This window comes from Thamnophis sirtalis, unplaced genomic scaffold, assembly GCF_051295495.1.
Source record: "Thamnophis sirtalis isolate CommonGarterSnake01/CBP01778 unplaced genomic scaffold, rThaSir2_p1.2 scaffold_4, whole genome shotgun sequence".
In the NCBI taxonomy this organism is placed as follows: domain Eukaryota; kingdom Metazoa; phylum Chordata; class Lepidosauria; order Squamata; family Natricidae; genus Thamnophis; species Thamnophis sirtalis.
In genome coordinates this window covers 137129730-137149539 of record NW_028261384.1, presented here as the reverse complement: position 1 = coordinate 137149539, position 19810 = coordinate 137129730, and the positions used below count along the sequence as shown (strand labels likewise).

The following is a 19810-nucleotide window of genomic DNA, read 5'->3' as shown; positions in this document are numbered from 1 at the left end:
TTTCTTCCCTGGGGAGCTAGCAGACAGAAGCATGTTTAAGGATGTTATTTTTTTTAATTTGTGGGCTGTGTAGGAAGTTAGCACCCACCCCTCTCTTAGTAAAAGGATATATTTTATGAAATATTAAAAGGGCAGAATATTTCCTCTAAAAGGGAAGAAGAAATTCATCTCTCCACCACCTTTGTCAATGGGCCATTAAGGCCTGGTCCAGTCTATTCTACATACAAAGATCAACCTCCTCCAGGTAGAGCCAAAATACGAATCACATCATCATCGTTACATCATCACTCACAGTGGTGGATTTCAAAAAATTTTGGGACCGTTTTACGGTGGTTCTCCTCCTACCTCTCGGACAGGTCGCAGTCGGTGTTGGTCGGGGGTCAGAGATCGACCACGAGGCCCCTATCATATGGGGTGCCGCAGGGGTCGGTCCTGTCCCCCGTACTATTTAACATCTACATGAAACCGCTGGGCGAGATCATTCGGAGGCACGGGATAAGATACCACCAATACGCGGACGATACGCAGCTGTATCTGTCCGCCCCGTGCCAACTCAATGAAGCGGTGGACGTGATGAACCGGGGTCTTGAAGCCGTTAGGGACTGGATGCGGGCTAACAAGCTTGTACTCAACCCAGAAAAGACCGAGTGGCTGTTGTGTTTCCCTCCCAAAAATTTGGCTAGTGTACCAACGATCAGGCTGGGGGGTCAAAATTTACACCCCTCAGACAGGGTTCGCAACTTGGGAGTCCTCCTGGATCCACAGCTGACTTTTGATCACCACCTGTCGGCTGTGACCAGGGGGGCATTTGCCCAGGTTCGCCTGGTGCGCCAGTTGCGACCCTACCTGAATCGGGAGGCTCTCACAACATTCACATTTGAACATTCACTGCTTCTCGTGTGAATGGAGCAAGCAAGCACAAGCACCAGCCAACTGTACGTGAGTGGAGGTTTGTGGTGAGTTTAGAGTTTAGAGTTTTATTTCATTTGTATGCCGCCCTTTTCCCTAAGGGGACTCAGGCGGCTCACAACTCAAAAAGGGAAGGGGGGATACAGATAGTTTAACAACAACACAGAACAATACATAGTTAAAAAGCGCAACAATCATACCATTTGAGATAGGGGCAGCGAATCTTTAGCCCCAGGCCTGTCGGAACAGCCAGGTTTTAAGGGCTATGCAGAAGGCCTGGAGGGTGGTGAGGGTACGAAACTCCACGGGGAATTCATTCCAGAGGGTCGGAGCAGCCACAGAGAAGGCTCTCCTCCGGGTAGTCGCCAGTCGACACTGGCCGGCGGATGGAATTCGGAGGAGGCCTAGTCTGTGGGATCTAATTGGTCTAGTGGAGGTAATTGGCAGTAGGCGGTCTCTCAAGTACCCAGGTCCAATACCATGAAGGGCTTTATAAGTGACGACTAGTGCCTTGAAGCGTATCCGGAGACCAATAGGCAGCCAGTGCAGCTCGCGGAGGATAGGTGTTACGTGGGTGAACCGAGGTGCACCCACAATCGCTCGCGCGGCTGCATTCTGGACAAGCTGAAGTCACCGAATACTCTTCAAGGGCTGTCCCATGTAGAGCACGTTGCAGTAGTCCAGTCTGGAGGTCACAAGGGCACGAGTGACTGTTGTGAGAGCCTCCCGGTTCAGGTAGCGACGCAACTGGTGCACCAGGCGAACCTGGGCAAATGCCCTCCTGGTCACAGGTGACAAGTGGTGTTCAAAAGTCAGCTGTGGGTCCAGGAGGACTCCCAAGTTGCGGACCCTGTCTGAGGGGTGTACTGTTTGACCCCCCCCCCAGCCTGAGAGATGGAACACTTGGCCAATTATTGGGAGGGAAGCACAGCAGCCACTCGGTCTTATCTGGATTGAGTACAAGCTTGTTAACCCCCATCCAGTCCCTAACAGCCTCAAGGCCCTGGCACATCACGTCAATCACTTCATTGAGTTGGCACCGGGTGGACAGATACAGCTGCGTATCGTCTGCATACTGGTGGTATTTTATCCCATGCCGTCGAATGATCTCACCCAGCGGTTTCATGTAGATATTAAATAGGAGGGGGGACAGGACCGAACCCTGCGGTACCCCATACGTTAGGGCCTAGGGGTCGATCTCTGCCCTCCGACCAACACCGACTGTGACCTGTCCGAGAGGTAGGAGGAGAACCACCGTAGAACAGTGCCTCCCACCCCCACCTCCCGCAGTCATCGCAGAAGGATATCATGGTGCGAGTGCAAGTGCTTGCCACTGATGCAAGTGGAGCCCCGCGCACATGTGAAAACATCTGCCACTTATGCAAGTGGAGCTGCATGCAGGTGTGAAAGTGCCCACCTTTCATGTGAGTGGAGCTGCGGGCACGCCCGCTCCCCCACCACTTGTGTGGCTCTATTTTTAATGGGCCTCAGCCTGATAATGATCCATGGTCTGGTGGTTGGAGACCCTTGCTCTATGTGACATTACACCTCTACTCTGTGATGTATTACCTTTTTTCATTGCAATATTTACCAGTTAGTAAATCATTTTCACCTACGTATTTTATTTATATGGACAAAAAGAATGCAAGAGAGAGGTCCTGGATTGAATCATGCACATGCGACCTCTCTCCTCCAGGGAATCCTGCATTCTGCATGGCTTATGCGGGGCTGAGGGAGGTGAAAGTGGAAAATTGACATCTAGAGTGTTGCTGGTTCTCGACAAGGATGAACCCGATGAAACATATATTTGAGCTGCTATTAAGGCCACCCTTGTGATGCTATGGATAGTGATGCACTTGTAGTTCTCCACCCGTTCTGCATGAACAAATCACGCCTCCCTCCATTGTATTAGTGACTGTGACTCCAAGGTACCCAATTTTGTCTCAAATGGTGTAATATAGAAGTAACAGCTCTCCAAACCCAGGAGGTCCCATTGCAGAGACGACTGTTTGTTGACAATTAACCCAAATGACTATCATTGCAGCTTGTTGTCACAGCTGACACAGCTTGCTAAGGAAATAATTTGTATGTCAGTCTTGAAGAGTGTTTAAAAAAACCTTCGCTTCTACAGCCAAGAGAAAACAGGCAGGGGAGATCTTATCCCTGGTGATTTCCATTGACTGCGGTGTGCTTCTCCATCATGCTTTGCTAACCTTTTTGATGCGAATCCATCGGGTGAGAGAACTGATATAGTTATGGGTTTTAGCTGAGCTTGTTCTTAGATGTTGCAGTTGGTGGAATTATAGTCTCACCAAATGTAATCCTGGGGTTGTAGCTAGACCCAAACAAGCTTCTTCTGGAGACCATGCTGAGGGTAGTGATCGTACTCTGGTTGCTAATTGACATCAAGGGCCAGGCAGAAGCTACATCTTGCCCCAAAAGTGACCCTTCTCCTATCCTTCATGAATGGTATAAGCCAGGGGAACTCCTCATCGGCGGGATCACAGCTCAGATTGCCTATGTACTAAAGCAACATTATTTTGACGAGCATCCTTCACAGAATTCATTCATACCGCCCCTGTAAGAAATTCTCTTTTTTTTTCTTTTTCCTTCCTCTCCACGAGTTGTTGGAAACTGCAAAATAATCATACTTTTAAAAGATTCAAGGATGTTCTGGTTAAAAAAAATGGAGAGTTTTGCAAGTTTCCACACCCATTTTTAAGAGCTCTGTTTGTTATCAGACATTGTTTCGACGGTGTCTCAGCTTCAAAGAATCTTTTGGAATCTTACAGACTCTCAAATGTATTATGTTTTTTGTGGATCGGGTTGAACTCAACACTGTGGCAAGCACCCAGATAGGGGTGCCCTATCTGTATACCTTTAATGCTGTACCAATCCCAACTCCTTATTCCCCGAGCCTGCCTACGTCACCTGAAGGTATATTTAACCTGCCTTTTTATATTGTCTTATCTGTTGCATTTGATATTGTCTTATCTGTCGTAGCTGAGCTTGGCGATCAGAAAAGTCAAGAGTTTAGCGGTTCAAATCCCTAGTGCCACGTAACGGAGTGAGCTCCCGTTACATGTCCCAGCTTCTGCCAAACTAGCAGTTTGAAAGAAGGTAAAAAATGCAAGTTGGAAAATAGGAATAGGAATAGCAATAGCAATAGCAGTTAGACTTATATACCGCTTCATAGGGCTTTCAGCCCTCTCTAAGCGGTTACAGAGTCAGCATATTGCCCCCAACAATCTGGGTCCTCATTTTACCCACCTCAGAAGGATGGAAGGCTGAGTCAACCCTGAGCCTGTGAGATTTGAACAGCCGAACTGCAGAACTGCAGTCAGCTGAAGTAGCCTGCAGTGCTGCATTTAACCACTGCGCCACCTCGGCTCGGAATCACCTTTGGTGGGAAGATAACAGTGTTCCGTGTCCCTTTGTTGTTTAGTCATGCTGGCCACATGACCATGGAGACATCGTCAGACAGTGCTGGCTCTTCAGCTTTGAAATGGAGATGAGCACCGCCCCATAGAGTTGGGAACGACTAGCACATATGTGCAAGGGGAACTTTTACCTTTACCTTATCTGTCGTATTGGAGGAATCACTGTTATAAAGTTGTTCTGGGGGTCACAGATCCATTACTCAGATCCACACTGTTAGGATAAAAATCAATGTAGCCTGTATGATGAGCCTGTGCCCCCAAAATATGTGGAAATAGTGCTGTGTATGTGGAAATTTTGCCTTGCAAACAGGACAACTGCTTAGCTGGCACATTGTAGTGGGCTAAAATCAGGGGTAAAATCCAGCAGATTTTGGCCAGTTCTGGAAAACCAGTAGTGGAAATTGTGAGTAGTTCAAACAACTGGCAAGTACCACCTCTGTGTCAGTGTTCCAAATATCATGCAGAATTAAATCAGAGTCCAAGGCAGATCTATCCTTAAGGTTCCAATTTAATAAGACAGACATGTTGGCATCATGCTATGGATCCCAATACTGGAACTGACATCACAATTCCACCCAGTTAAAAGTTCATGATCTTGACCCCACACCCACAATCCATCACATGGTCCAATCTTCTTCTTCCACGCTGGCATTCACACCCAGCTGCTTCCGGTCAGGTGTACTGGTGTGGAGACAAAGGATGATCTTGGCTTCTAGTAAAGAATGAAAACAATACATTCCACAATCTCACTCCCATCGACTATAATAATGAAACAGCATAATAAAATAAGATAAAGTGTGGCAGGCCAAATTTCTAAAAGGAATATAATTGCAGGCCTGACACTCTGGCTGGCCCCAGAGTGGGGTTTGAATGCAGATTTTGCAGTATCCTTCCCCCCAGGAATGGGGAGAGAATGGGGATTTTGCAGTATCCTTCCCCTGCCATGCCCACCAAGCCATGCCCACAGAACCAGTAGTTAAAAAAAATGAATTTCACCACTTGCTAAGATCGTAGGAATGAGGAACTAAGTTTGGTCACATATAAAAATAGCAATGTTGTGACAGTTAGGTTGAAGATGATAGCAACTGCCCCTGATGCATATAAAGAATGGCAAATTCCAGACAGTCATGTGGGACTATGGTCTAAAAGGTATAAAAGGTATAAAAGGACCACGATGAGATGTGGAAGTGGCCAATTGGTCTCAAGCTGTCCCTTTTGACTGCTGGTCCCATTAACCCTCATTGCAATGTGATGTCTGTGTTACCTTAAAATTCAACAAACTTCTGAATCTCAAAGTGAGACTTTTGGGGCGTGCTGTCTTTTCAGTTGTTATTAATTGCAGCTATGCTCATGATCAGATCCCCCCCCCCCATTGACATCACTAAAACCTACACAGTAATAGAATAGTTGGTTAGGTCACAATGGATATAATCCAGGGCATTAGAAGTGTTGGGTGTAGGGTTGGGAAATGATAGCGACTGGTTGCTGGCTGCTGACTCAACCCTTGCACAAAATTGCCGAAAATCCTCTATGCAGTTCAGACAAAATTGCAGGTACAGAGCAGTACAACTCAATTGTACACAATGAGCTGGGGTGGTGCAGTGGTTAGAGTGCAGTACTGCAGGCTACTTCTGCTGACTGCCGGCTGTCTGCAATTTGGCAGTTTGAATCCCACCAGGCTAAAGGTTGACTCAGCCTTCCATCCTTCCGAGGTGGGTGAAATGAGGACCCAGATTGTTGGGGGGCAATATGCTGACTCTGTAAACTGCTTAGAGAGGGCTGTAAAGCACTGTATAAGTCTGAGTGCCTTTACTATTGCTACTTTCCTTGAACTCAAATTCCACTCTGCCCACCAGTGTCTCATTGCCCACATCAAAGCCGGACAATTGAATTATCAACAGGACCTCACATTAATAATAATAATAAGAATCTTTCTGTTCTCCAGCTCTACAACTGAATTGCCCTTCACAGTTTCCTGCAGGCTAGTCCAGTTGTTGACTTCTGTTTCATGATCTTGAGCTTGTTTGGAGGTTCTAGCAGGGGAGCGCAGCTATCGTATACACTTGACCAAAGATCGGTACACTCCTTCTATCTGAATGAATGGTCATTCTCTTCCACCGAGCGCGCAGCTTCGGGAGGGACGCACATGGAGAGGTGAGGGAGGAAGGGGACACCTGCCTAGCCAGCCAGATCAGCCGAATCAACCCTGGCGATCAATGGGGTGACAGATGTCGCAGCCAGATCGCCCTCACGTCCATCCTGTTTCATGATCTACCAAATCTTCCTCAATGGTCTTTATAGCTGAGGCTTCTCACAATGTGCAAGTTTCATTTTTGTGGTTGTTGCTGTTGCTTTGTGGAAACTATTCTTCTTGCCTCAGTATTTCACTTGTGCCTCGATTACATTTTCAGAGCCGTTTTAAAGTTTTATCAGCATACCCTGAATTTGGTATTTGCCGTGAAACAGATCAACTCAAACCCAAGATTCTTGCCTAACATTACCCTTGGATTTTTCATCTGTGACAACTATTTTGATGCTCAGTGGACTTACCGTTCCACTTTGGAATTGCTCTTCCGATCAGCTGATCAGTTGGTTGTCAACTACGGATGTGCTACCAATGAGAACCTTGTTGTGGCCATCATTGGTGGATTTGGTGCTGATATCTCATTCTTCATGTCTGATCTCACAAGCCTTTATAAAATCCCACAGGTAAGATATATGTATGGATATGTATGAAAACACTTCCTTATGGCAAAAATGGAAGGGAACAGGGAACCATTCTATTTCAAGTAGGAGTTAGGTTATATTTTAATGATGTAGCAAAAGGACCTAATGAAATTTGGCAGTTGGATTTAAGCCCTACCTCTGGTGTCAGCAATTTGCGGCTCTGGAGCCACGTGTGGCTCTTTCATCCCTCTGCTGCGGCTCCCTGTCACTCAAAATATGTGTCACAACTGTCAATGTGTGACACCCACCAGCATGTTCAATATAATAGCTGTTTTGCACATGTCTTTCACAGTACTCTTTTCAAATTTGGATACTGTCCCCTTTGTAAACAAATTACTACTCTACATAGACAGATTACCTGTCTAGAATCTCTAATCTGTGCTCTCCAAGCAGAAATTAGGTGTCCAATTCGGCCATTCCACTCTATGGAAAGGCCACACTATCTGCCCCCCCACCACCACAAAGATCCTGCAGGAGAAGAGAAGTCTGGATAACTGTGGGATCTGGCAGGGTGAGAGCTGTGAATTATAAACACAAAGCTTTTGCTGGTACCCAGCAGAACAGATATAGCCCCCTTGCTGACCTTAATGGGGACACTAAAGAGACAGATCAAGATAGTTGTGATAATGATAACTCAAATAAGCAGGGGATCGTGGTCCAAAATGAAGAACTTTCTTCAGAAAGGCGAAATGGGGAACCAGGTATCACACATCAGTCACACAAGAAGAGCAAGGTATGCAAAAAGAGAAGTGGTGGGTGATTTAATCATAAGGGATGTAAATTTAGGAAAGGATATGGAGATTTTAAAAGAGGTCAGGTGTCTGCCAGGTGCTACTGCCAGCAGAGACAAGAGGCGTATTCTTAAGATAGTCAAGAATGTAAGTAAGGACTGTGACGTTGATGCTATTATACATCTTGGGACAAATGATCTGTCCCCAAAAGATGTACTTTCTATGCAGAATGATTTCCAGGGCTTGGGGTATGAACTTAGTAGTATAGGTTGTAGGCTTATCTTTTCAGAGGTTTTACCAGTATATAAGGAACAAAAAGGGAAGGGCTTACTATTGAGTAAGGTACCACCTATATTGTACCTGTGCATTTTGTTTTTCTTGCCTAAATGTAGAAGCTTACTCTTTTCACCATTGAATTTCATTTTATTAGATAGTGCCCAATATTCAAATTTGTCAAAATCCTTCTGTATCTTAAGCCTATCTTCTGGAGTGTTGGCTATTCCTGCCAGCTTGGTGTCATCTGCAAATTTGATGAGTTCCCCATTTATTCCCTCATCCAAATTATTGATGAAGATGTTGAAGAGTACTGGGCCTAAAACAGATCCTTGGGGTACTCCACTGAATACTTCCCTCCATGTAGATGAAGTTCCATTGAGGACTACAAGTTGAGTGCGATTGGTCAGCCAGTTATGAATCCATCTGGTGGTGATGCTGTCTAACCCACATTATTCTACTTTATCTAGTAGTAGGTTATGGTCTACCTTATCAAATAGTTTACTGTCCATCTAGTCCAACTCCCCCACCCAAGCAGGAGACCAGGCACCATTTCTGACAAATGACAATATTCTTGAAAGCCTCCAGTGATGAAGCTCCCAGAACTTCCGAAGGCAACTTCTGTTCTATTGGATGATTGCTCTCACTGTCAGAAAATTTCTCCTTATTTCCAGGTTGAATCTCTCCTTGATCCAACCATTATTCCTTGTCTGGCCATCAGGTGCTTTGGAAAATAGTTTGACCCCTTCCTCTCTGTGGTAGCCCGTCAAATATTGGAAGACTGCTATCGTGTCTCCCCTGGTCCTTCTCTTCACTAACTAGCCAGGCCCAGTTCCTGTAATCATTCATCATGTTTTGGCCTCCAGTCCCCTCATCATCTTGGTTGCTCTTCTCTGCACTCTTTGTAGAGTCTCAAAATCTTTTTATAGTATGGTGTCCAAAACTGGATGCTGTAGTCTAGATGTGGTGCTACTAAGGCTTTATAGAATGATATTAGTATTTCCCTTAATCTTGATTGTATCCCTTAATTGAAGGTGCTCATCTAGTTGCATGTTGACTGTGACTGTGTCCATCCCACTCTTGCAGCTACACATAGGGGGTTTCTTTAAGTAGCAGTAGCACTTGTGTACCACTTCATAGTGCTTTGCAACCCACTCTAAGCCATTTACAGAGCCAGCATCTTGCCCCAACAATTTGTGTCCTCATTTTACTGATCTTGGAAGGATGGAAGGCCGAGTCAACCTTGAGCCTGCGAGAATCAAACTGTTGGCAGTCAGCAGGATTAGCCTGAAATATTACATCCTAACCACTGTGTCACCACAGCTCTTGTGTTGTGTGCATGCTCTTCTATGCCTGAAGAAAAGGCAGGATATGAATCTAAGGAATAAACAAATATGATAGTGTTCCATTCATTTAGCGTTTAGTTAACAGCAACCATAATATTCGGGGACACGGTGGCTCAGTGGCTAAGACACTGAGTTTGTGGATCAGAAGGTTAGCAGTTCAGCAGTTCAAATCCCTAGTGCCGCATAATGGAGTGAACTCCCATTACTTGTCCCAGCTCCTGCCAACCTAGCAGTTCGAAAGCATGTAAAAATGCAAGTAGAAAAATAGGAACCACCTTTGGTGGGAAGGTAACAGTGTTCCGGGCGCCTTTGGCATTTAGTTATGCCAGCCACATGACCATGGAGACGTCTTCAGACAGCGCTGGCTCTTTGGCTTTAAAATGAAGATGAGCACCGCTCCCTAGAGTCGGGAACAACTAACACATATGTGTGAGGGGAACTGTTACCTTTATCTTAATCACAACGTTCAGAGTTTCATTTACAAAGGAAAATGGAAGCTCATAAAAGGCAGCAGCTTGTGTAAAAGATGTATATATCAGCAAATTGTTTAAGAAAACATACCTTTCTCAGATTAGCAGAGACATTCTAATGATAAGCAACCAACTCCACATTGTATTTTAGCTTGCTTATGGCTCATTTGCTGCCGAGAAGCAAGGGATAAAGGTGGCTAATACTTTTTATCGGATGGCTCCCAATGAAACTCTTCAGGTTGCCGGGCTTATCCAGTTGCTGAAGCATTTTGGATGGACCTGGGTTGGCCTCTTAATTCTGGATGATGACAGTGGAGACAATTTCTTCCGAGCCCTGGAGCCGCTTCTTTCCGAGAACAGGATCTGCGCTGCTTTTGTGGAGAGATTTCCTAAGCAATCCTTTTCCTTTATTTTTAAAGGTCACACAATGCCGTGGTTGGCTCTTTATTTGGTCGACCCCAAAGTCAACACATTCATCTTCTACGGGGAAAGCAGCACAGCCATGCTTCTGTTTCTCTTCATGAGATATATAGACGAAAGCCTTGAAAAACTCTGGATTTTGACAGCTCAAGTAGATCTCACGTTAACCAATGCTCATCGACCTTCCGATCTGCAATTGTTCGATGGAGCCATTTCCTTTGGTATACACTCCAATGCTCTGCCAAGGTTCAATGAATTCCTTTGGGCCATCAAGTCATCAACAATCCAACGAAATAGTTTGTTCAAAGAGTTCTGGGAGCAAAGCTTTGATTGCTCCTTTTCGGAAAGTAATAAACCAATGGAAAGTGATGCAGCTTGTACTGGGAGGGAAGATCTGAAAATGCTCCCTACACATTTATTTGAAATGACCGGCCACAGCTACAGCATCTATAATGCAGTCTATGCAATAGCACATGCTCTTCAAGGCATGGATTTACTTAGGTCTAAATACAAAAGAGTAGCAGAGAGTACAAGGGATGGACTTCAAAAGCAAGATATCTGGAAGGTAATAACTTGTGTGTCAGATTTCCTAAAGATGCCCTAATTAATTCATAATTATACAGTCAAGTTTTCAAAACAAAACCAGTGTTCTTAGGAGCTCCATTAGGTAAGATCTGTTCGCAGTCAAGCCTGTGCTTTGTTTGATTTACTTCTGAACTTTGCCCCTGTTCCTCCCCTCCCCTCAGTCTGTGTCATAAATCACATTACCCTATGGATGCACCCCTCCCAAACTGGCTACAGTAATCTGAGATCCGACTCCAGCCAACAGTATGCCTGGAATGCACTCTCCCTCATTCTGTTCCCATGACAACACCGAGAGTTGACATTGTGTATCAAAGGCCATCATTGCAAGGAGCAGATTGGAACAATTAGTAACATGTCTATTGAGCTTTGCTCTCAGATTAGTGAGGAGGTAGTGAAGTAACAGAAGCCCCATTTTTGTCTCTCTTGCGGAACCCCATAATAATAACCCATCCCTGTTCCTTACCTTTTTTTTGTATCTTGTCTAACATTTCTAGTTCATGCTTCCAATTAACTGAGTGTGTTTAGCTTAAACAAGAAAAATCTAAAGAGGAGACATGATCATAATCTTCCAAGAATGGAAGGGAGGAATGTGAGAGTTTATTCTCCATAACACTTGAGGGAATCACAAAAACTTCACCACCTGAGTAATTTCTATTTCTCTAAGTCCTCATTTCTTTCTCTGCTTTGAATCAGAAGGAAATTACCTTTTCCCGTGTGTAAAGCTACATCCCTTAAGGTGGATTTGATGACAAAATAAGCACATTTACAGTATAAAGTCTTCAATAGATTGTATTTTCTTTGAATTCAGCTCTGCAAGGAGTGATGGGATTCAGCCGGTTTGCACCTATTCGGGAGAACTGGTTCGTAACTTTCTAAGCAGTTTGGAGAACCGGTTGTTGGAAGAAATCTTATTTTATTATTTTCCCCATTTTACAGGGCTAATCCTGTAAGGAAGGCAGGAAGGAAAAATTCTGGTGTTGTTTCTAGCCTCATCTTTATTGCCCTGCCTCTCTGGTTAACCCTTATTACATTGTAACAGCTAAGGCGAAGCGCCCATTGACGTGAGTTGGCCACAGCCACATTGTCACATGACCACTGAGTTATGCCTACCCAGCTGGTCATTATGGCAGAGAACCAGTTGTTAAATTATTTGAATCCCACCACTCTCTGGAAGTCATGGCTGAAAACCTAGTTTTTCAGATCATAGATGTCCTTTACAAGCCACCCTGACCAGATGTGGTATTCAGCTAGTTCGGACTGGTTTGCCTAAAATGGTAGTGGAAATTGCAGGTGGGCCTGCCCCGGCTCTATACCATCCTATTTAGACACGTTTTTGAGGCAGTGCACATGCGCGGAAGGTCAGCAAAGTGCATGCACGGAAGGCCAGGTGCATGTGTCGAAGGGACGGGCGTGGGACAAACCGGTGGTAGCAAAATGTGAAACCCATCGCTGACCCGGATGTCAATATCAGAATATGTGCAATATATTTTTGTCTCTCTCGTCGAAGATTATAATTGTGATTTGCCCAATGTGTCATGGTTTAGTTACAGTAATGTTTAAAATTCAGTTACAGAAATCAATGGGATTGAAGTAATGCCACATTCATTTCTCTGATACAGATTTCAGGAAATCTTCCTTTAATCCATTTTTTGTAATCCTGCAAGGCTCCAAGAACAATGTGAGGACTTACTCACAATAGTTTATTTATTATGGCCCAAGTTAAGGACAGGAATCTTACCAGACTAAAGCACACAACAGCAATTCCAAACAACCAAGGAAATTGTCTGCCCTGGTTCTCTTTCTGCATTCCAAAGATTACAGATTTATCTGACTCTTAAATCCTTGGGAAAGATGCCCTCCCTCCTGTGACTTGGTACAACAGACTAGAATAATAGAATTACAGACTTGGAAGGGACCTTGGAGGTCTTCTAGTCCAACCCCTGCTTAGGCAAGAAACCCTACACCACTTCAGACAAATGGTTATCCAACATCTTCTAAAATACCTCCAGTGTTGGAGCATTTACAACTTCTGGAGACAAGTTGTTCCACTAATTAATTGTTCTCACTGTCAGGAAATTTCTCCTTGGTTCTAGGTTGCTTCTCTCCTTGATTAGTTTCCACCCATTGCTTCTTGTTTTGCCCTCAGGTGCCTTGGAGAATAGTTTGACTCCCTCTTCTTTGTGGCAACCCCTGAGATATTGGAAGACTGCTATCATGTCTCCTTCTTTTCATTAAACTAGACACACCCAGATTCTGCAATATTCTTTGTAGATTTTAGCCTCCAGTCTCCTAATCATTTTTGTTGCTCTTCTCTGCACTCTTCCTAGAGTTTCAACATCTTTTTTACATTGTAGCAACCAAAACTGGATGCAATATTTCAAGTGTGGTGTTACCAATAAAGTGTTATGAATGTTACATGTGGTCTTGATTCTATCCCTATATTAATGCGGCCTAGGACCACATTCTACCATAAATCCACTGATTTGTTTTCACTTCTTTATTCCATCTCCTTTTTATTTAGCTTCATTGGTTTCTTCAAGGCCTTTCATTCAATAATTCCCTTGGGGAAACTGTGTCCATCAACCATCATGGAGAAGTGCTTTCTGGATTCGATATTACAAATGTGGTCATGTTTCCAAACAATTCATACCGCAAAGTGAAAATCGGAAAGATGGATCCAAAAGCACTTGTTGGAGATGAATTTGTGATTCATGAAGATTTAATTGTGTGGCCCAAATATTTTAAGAGGGTATGGATTTTGAGAGATGTTTTTATTTTGGATGAAAGATTGGGAGATCAGAGATATGTTTCATTGTGCAGCTGTCCTTCAATTCCTTTAATCAGTTAAAATGAACTATTCTGTATTCAAAGTATAGCTCTTTTATCCTGTTCTGGGGTAATTATAATTGGGAATAATTTAGAGGACTTTTGGGGCTGGGTGCAGTGGTGGGATTCAATTTTTTTTACTACCGGTTCTGTGGGCATGTATTCTGTGGGTGTGGCTTTGTGGGCATGGCAGGGGAAGGTTACTGCAAAATCCTCATTCCCTCCCCACTCCTGGGGAAGGTTACTGCAAAATCTCCATTCCCTCCCCACTCCTGGGGGAAGGATACTGCAAAATCCCCATTCCCTCCCCACTCCTGAGGGAAGGATACTGCAAAATCCTCATTCCCTCCCCACTCCTGGGGAAAGGATACTGCAAAATCTCCCTTCCCTTCCCACCCCACTAACCTGCTTTCCAGCTCTGTTCTCCTGTGCAGGGCAACAAAAGAAGATCAGCTGGGAGGCAGCAGAGCCGGGGCCAGCCTATTTCCCAATTCTCCGAACTACTCAAAATTTCTGCTACCAGTTCTCCAGAACCTGTCAGAACTGGCTGAATACCACCTCTGGGTGAAGTGGTGGTGGAATACTTTGCTGTTACCCCCATCTCTAGAAAAAAATGAAATGAAATTCAGAGATTAAAAAGGCCGCTACCACAAACCCTAGGTACCACACCCCTTCTCTTAGTGGTGGCTACAAAAAAAGTGGCAGGCCCAGCAATGCTAGGGCTGGCAAGAATGTACCAGAAACAGAGACAGAACTTCCAACCCTCTCTGGATCAGCTGATCTGTGGGCCAAAGTTAAGGGACCTCTTGCACCTCAAAAATAGTAAGACCTTCCTGAAAATAAGGCCAAGAACCTATTTCAGAGATCAAAAGAAAATAAGACCCTGTCTTATTTTGGAGGAAACAGGCAATGTGATGGGTGGGAAATTTCACTATCCTTTGATTTCTGCTACTCTGTTCATGCAGGTAGATTAGAGTATTACTCAAGTCTTCAGTCTTGAATTCCATCCTGGTTTATCAACAGGTCTTGCCCCGTTCACTGTGTAATGATCCATGTCCTGCTGGCTCTCAGAAGAAAAAGAAAGAAGGAGAGAAATTTTGCTGCTACGATTGTGATCCTTGTTCTGATGGGAAGATGTCAAACATGTTGGGTAAATTATTCCGCTCTGCTCTTCTCTGCTCCGCTCAGCTCCACTCTACTCTTTTACTCTATCTACACCTACACTCAAGTCTACTTTACCCTACCTTACCCTACTCTACCCTATTTCTTCTACTCTACTCGCTGATATATTACTTTGTTTCAATGCAAAACTGACCAGATGTGTAGCAGGTTTGGTTGAAATTGCTGTTCAGTAAAACAAGGGCAAGGCTTCAGTCACATCATAGTGACCACTTTTTGGTGTTTTGGACAAATGTAAATACTCCCACTTATATACATCCATGGGACAGGTCTTTAGAAAGCTTGTATGATATATTTATCAAGAGCCGAGGTGGCGCAGTGGTTAGAGTGCACTACTGCAGCCACTTCAGCTGACTGCTAAGCTGCAGTTCGGCAGTTCAAATCTCACCGGCTCAAGGTTGACTCAGCCTTCCATCCTTCTGAGGTGTGTGAAATGAGGACCCAGACTGTGGGGGCGATATGCTGACTCTGTAAACCGCTTAGAGAGGGCTGAAAGCCCTATGAAGCGGTATATAAGTCTAACTGCTATTGCTATTGCTTTTGCTATATCCTGTGTGGAGCTTCCTGACTATGATCACTAACAGAGAAGATTCTCACCCCAATAAATTACCTTTAGGTATCATATAGTGAGGGATGCAGTGGCTCAGTGGCTAACATGCTGTGCTTGTCGATCAGAAAGGTCGGCAGTTCAGTGGTTCGAATCCCTTATTTGTCCCAGCTTCTGCCAAACTAGCAGTTCAAAAGCATGTAAAAATGCAAGTAGAAAAATAGGGACCATTTTTGGTGGGAAGGTAATAGCGTTCTGTGCACCTTCGTTGCATAGTCACGCTGGCCATGTGACCATGGAGACATCTTCAGACAGTGCTGGCTCTTCAGCTTTGAAACAGGGATGAGAATCACCCCCTAGACTCTGGAATGAATACCACACATATGCATGGGGAACCTTTACCTTCTATAATGATCTAATCAGGGTTTTTTCAAGCTTAACTTTAAAAGATATGGATGTCAAATCCCAAAATCCCCAGCCAAAATTCTGAGAAGTGAAGTCCAAAGTTCTTAAAATGGTCAAATTTCAAGACACATTTATATAATTTAATCTATAAATGTATACGTTATATATAACTTGATGCCCCATCACTCATGAAGGTTAGATCCCATATCTCACGATTTTTCTCTTATTTGCAGACACGATGGCCTGTTCTGAATGTCCAGAAGACCAATATCCAAGTAAGGACAAAGTTCGATGCATTCCCAAAACTATAACATTTCTAACTTATAAAGAAGCTTTAGGGATCAGTTTAGTTGCGGTTGCTGCTTTATTCTCAACCATTACGATGTTCATACTTGGAATATTTATCAAGCATAAGGACACCCCTATTGTTAAAGCGAACAACAAGGACCTCACCTACACTCTCCTCATCTCCCTTCTGCTCTGCTTCCTCTGCTCTTTCCTCTTCCTGGGAAAACCTCTCAAACTGATTTGCTTCCTCCGACAATCCGTGTTTGGCATTATCTTCTCTGTGGCCATTTCTTCTGTGTTGGCCAAAACCATCATGGTCATTGCTGCATTCATGGCCACTAGACCAGGCTCCGGCATGAGAAAATGGTTGGGCAACAGACTGTCCACCTTAATTATATTTCCTGGCTCCTTCATTCAAGCAGGCATTTGTCTGGCATGGATGATCACTTCTCCCCCCTTTCCAGAACTCAACATGAAATCAATGGCTGAAGAGATCATAGCAGAATGTAACGAAGGGTCTGTTGTGATGTTTTATCTTGTCTTGGGCTACATGGGGCTTCTGTCTCTGGTCAGCTTCATGGTGGCTTTCCTGGCTCGGAACCTGCCCAACACATTCAATGAAGCCAAGTTCATCACATTTAGCATGCTGGTGTTTTGCAGTGTTTGGTTGTCTTTTGTTCCCACTTATTTGAGCACCAAAGGAAAGTATATGGTGGCTGTGGAGATCTTCTCTATCTTAGCTTCTAGTGCTGGGTTATTAGGCTGTATCTTTTTCCCAAAATGCTACATTATTTTGCTGAGGCCTGAGCTCAACAGCAAAGGGCATATTGTAAAGAAAAAAAACCTCTCATGATCATTAAATTGTGGCTCTCCTTTGAGTTCCTTATATCTAGTTTTGCATTTCTTCCTGATAATATTACACAATAATTCTGAACATTTAACTATTTAACCATTTCAGAGGGATATTCCCCAAAATTAACAAAATATTGTAGAGGTTTAATAAAGCATCTCTTGAAAAGAGTTATACATTTCTAAGGAAAAGACATTCAAGCAATATTGAAAACCATTAGGTTTTTGAAGAAGAGAACACATAGACTGATGAAAAGGAAAATTCCACCATAATATGAAGACAACAAACCTTTATAAAGGAAGTTTTTGAGGACAATTAACTTGTTTGTGTTCAGTCTTGGATCCAATATATTCTAACTTAATAACTTAATTTATTGAATGAGAATTATCAGAGGACAGTTGTTAAAACATCAAAATTTTATAGCTATGTTTATTCCTTTATTATTTTTACAAATAACTCAAGATGGGAAACATAGCCAACACATTTGATAAATAGTGATCACGTCCTATTTTTTCCCCACAACAACACTGTGAGTAAATTTGGGCTAAGAGAGAAGGACTGGTCCCAGCTGGATTTCATGGCTAAGGTGGGACTAGAACTCTGGCTTTCTAGCCTGGTTCCTTAACCACTATACCCGTGATGACGAACCTATGGCAGGCATGCCAGAGGTCACATGCAGAGCTCTCTCTGTGGGCCTGCGCACTGTCGCCAACTGCTTTTCTGGTTTCCTGCACACATGAATGCTGGCCAGCTGGCCTTCACAAGCACCAGAGCACTGGGAAAATGGCTGGAAAAATGGCCAGAAAATGGCCAGAAACCAGGCATGTGCATGCTGGCCAGCTGGTTTTGGGTTTCCAGTGCTCCTGCATGTGTGAACACCAGCTGGCCAGTGCAGAAGCACATGCTGGAAAGCCGAAGACCAGCTGGCCAATGCAAATATGTACACTGGGCAATTCCTCTTTGGGTTTCCAGCACTCTGGTGTACAGACATGCACATGCGTGCACACGCATTCCAGTTTGGGCACTCAGTGCCAAAAAGGTTCACCATCACTGCACCATACCAAACTGACTCTTTAAAAAGAAAGCCCACTAGGAAGTATTTAGAAGAGGTTATGTGAGAAAATACAATTGATCTTCAAGGAATGTTCAAAGATCAGAGCCAAGGTGGCGCAGTGGTTAGGGTGCAGTACTACAGGCCACTTCAGCTGACTGTTATCTGCAGTTCAGCGGTTCTAATCTCACCGGCTCAAGGTTGACTCAGTCTTCCATCCTTCCGAGGTGGGTGAAATGAGGACCCAGACTGTTGGGGCGATATGCTGACTCTGTAAACCGCTTAAAGAGGGCTGAAAGCCCTATGAAGTGGTATATAAGTCTAACTGCTATTGCTATCACTATTTAATTGTGGAATAGAGGAATTGGGTGGATGGAGGCTCTGTATTTTTCTAGGGTATGCTGAAGCTATAGAACAGGGGTGCCGAACTCAAGGCCCAGGGGATGAATCCGGCCTGTGGAGTGCTTTCGGGGGTGGGTTCCTGCCAGTTCTAACCTCTTCTATAGAAATCTACAGTGACGTTTAGAACCAGTTCCAGCTTCCTCCCCCCGCACGTCTGCACATCATCAAGGTGAAGAGTGAGAGGAGGAATTCTGGGAGTTGAAGTCCACAAATCTTAAAGCTGTCAAGTTTGAATACACCTGGGTTTTTTTCCCTAAAGGTTAGGGGTGTAAGAGTCTTGTAACTTGACAGCTTTAAGGCTTGCGTGCTTCAAATGCCAGAGTTTCTGAGCCAACATTTTGGTTGCTAAGCAAGAGCGTTGTTAAGTGAGTTTCACCACATTTCACAAGTTGGCCATGCCCATCCAGTCACATGGTTGGTAAGCTACTCCCACCTGGTCACATGGCCAGCAAGCTACTCCCACAAAGCAGGCCACACCTACAGAAGAGGTTCTAAAATAATTTGAAACCCACCAATGGTTCTAGGTCATCTCTCTCTTTCTTTTCACTTTAGGAATTATTTGAAAGCTTTTCATTGTGGTATCACCCAATTTTATATATACCACCTTGAAAACTCTTTCATTATGAGAATTGTTATTAGAATCAATAAAGCCAGCAAATCAGCTGCATATTTACATTAACCAATCTATTTCCTGCCTAATTTTGCAATGAAAAAAAGTTAATACGTCCCAGAGTAGAGGAGCCTAGAGTAGTGTAGAGTAGATGACAGTAAAACTTAGAATAATTTACCCGACATGTTTGACATCTTCCCATCAGAACATGGATCACAATCATAGCAACAGAATTTCTCGCCTTCTCTCTTTTTCTTCTGATAGCCAGCAGGACAGGGGTCATTACACAATGAACGGGGCAAGACCTGTTGACAAACCAGGATGGAATCCAAGATTTAAGACTTGACTAATACAGGCAGTGGTGGGATGCAACTGATTTAACAGCCGGTTTAGTGAGTGTGTGCTTTGCACGCATGTGCAGCATTCAAAAAATGACCTTTTTAAGCTTCAAAACTTACCTTCTATGTCAGCATTGGTGACTAAACCAGGTGACTTCTACATGGGGTTTCTGTCTCTGGTTAGCTTCATGGTGGCTTTCCTGGCTAGGAACCTGCCAGACACATTCAACGAAGCCAAGTTCATCACTTTCAGCATGCTGGTGGTTTGCAGTGTTTGGCTGTCTTTTGTTCCCACTTATTTGAGCACCAAAGGAAAGTATATGGTGGCTGTGGAGATCTATAACTTTTCTAACTTTTGAAGAACCTTTGGGGATCAGTTTAGTTGTGGTTGCTGTTTTATTTTCAGTCATTAC

General features: G+C 44.0%; 1 protein-coding gene across 1 annotated transcript; it reads left to right on the top strand.

Annotated features, from left to right (window-relative positions):
• The first annotated feature begins 3274 nt into the window (after positions 1-3274).
• LOC148046858 (vomeronasal type-2 receptor 26-like) lies at positions 3275-16999 on the top strand. Its single transcript, XM_087715013.1, has 6 exons — positions 3275-3489; positions 6761-7058; positions 10048-10881; positions 13423-13650; positions 14751-14877; positions 16092-16999. Exons 1-6 carry the CDS (start codon positions 3275-3277, stop codon positions 16997-16999), a joined length of 2610 nt encoding a protein of 869 aa, XP_087571139.1.
• The last annotated feature ends 2811 nt before the right edge of the window (positions 17000-19810 follow it).

Coding starts and splice junctions, on each gene's coding strand:
- LOC148046858 (XM_087715013.1), top strand. CDS start 3,275: ATGCTGAGGGTAGTGATCGTACTCTGGTTGCTAATTGACATCAAGGGC. Junction 10,882..13,422: donor AAAAGCAAGATATCTGGAAG/GTAATAACTTGT, acceptor CTTTTTATTTAG/CTTCATTGGTTTCTTCAAGG. Junction 14,878..16,091: donor GAAGATGTCAAACATGTTGG/GTAAATTATTCC, acceptor TCTTATTTGCAG/ACACGATGGCCTGTTCTGAA.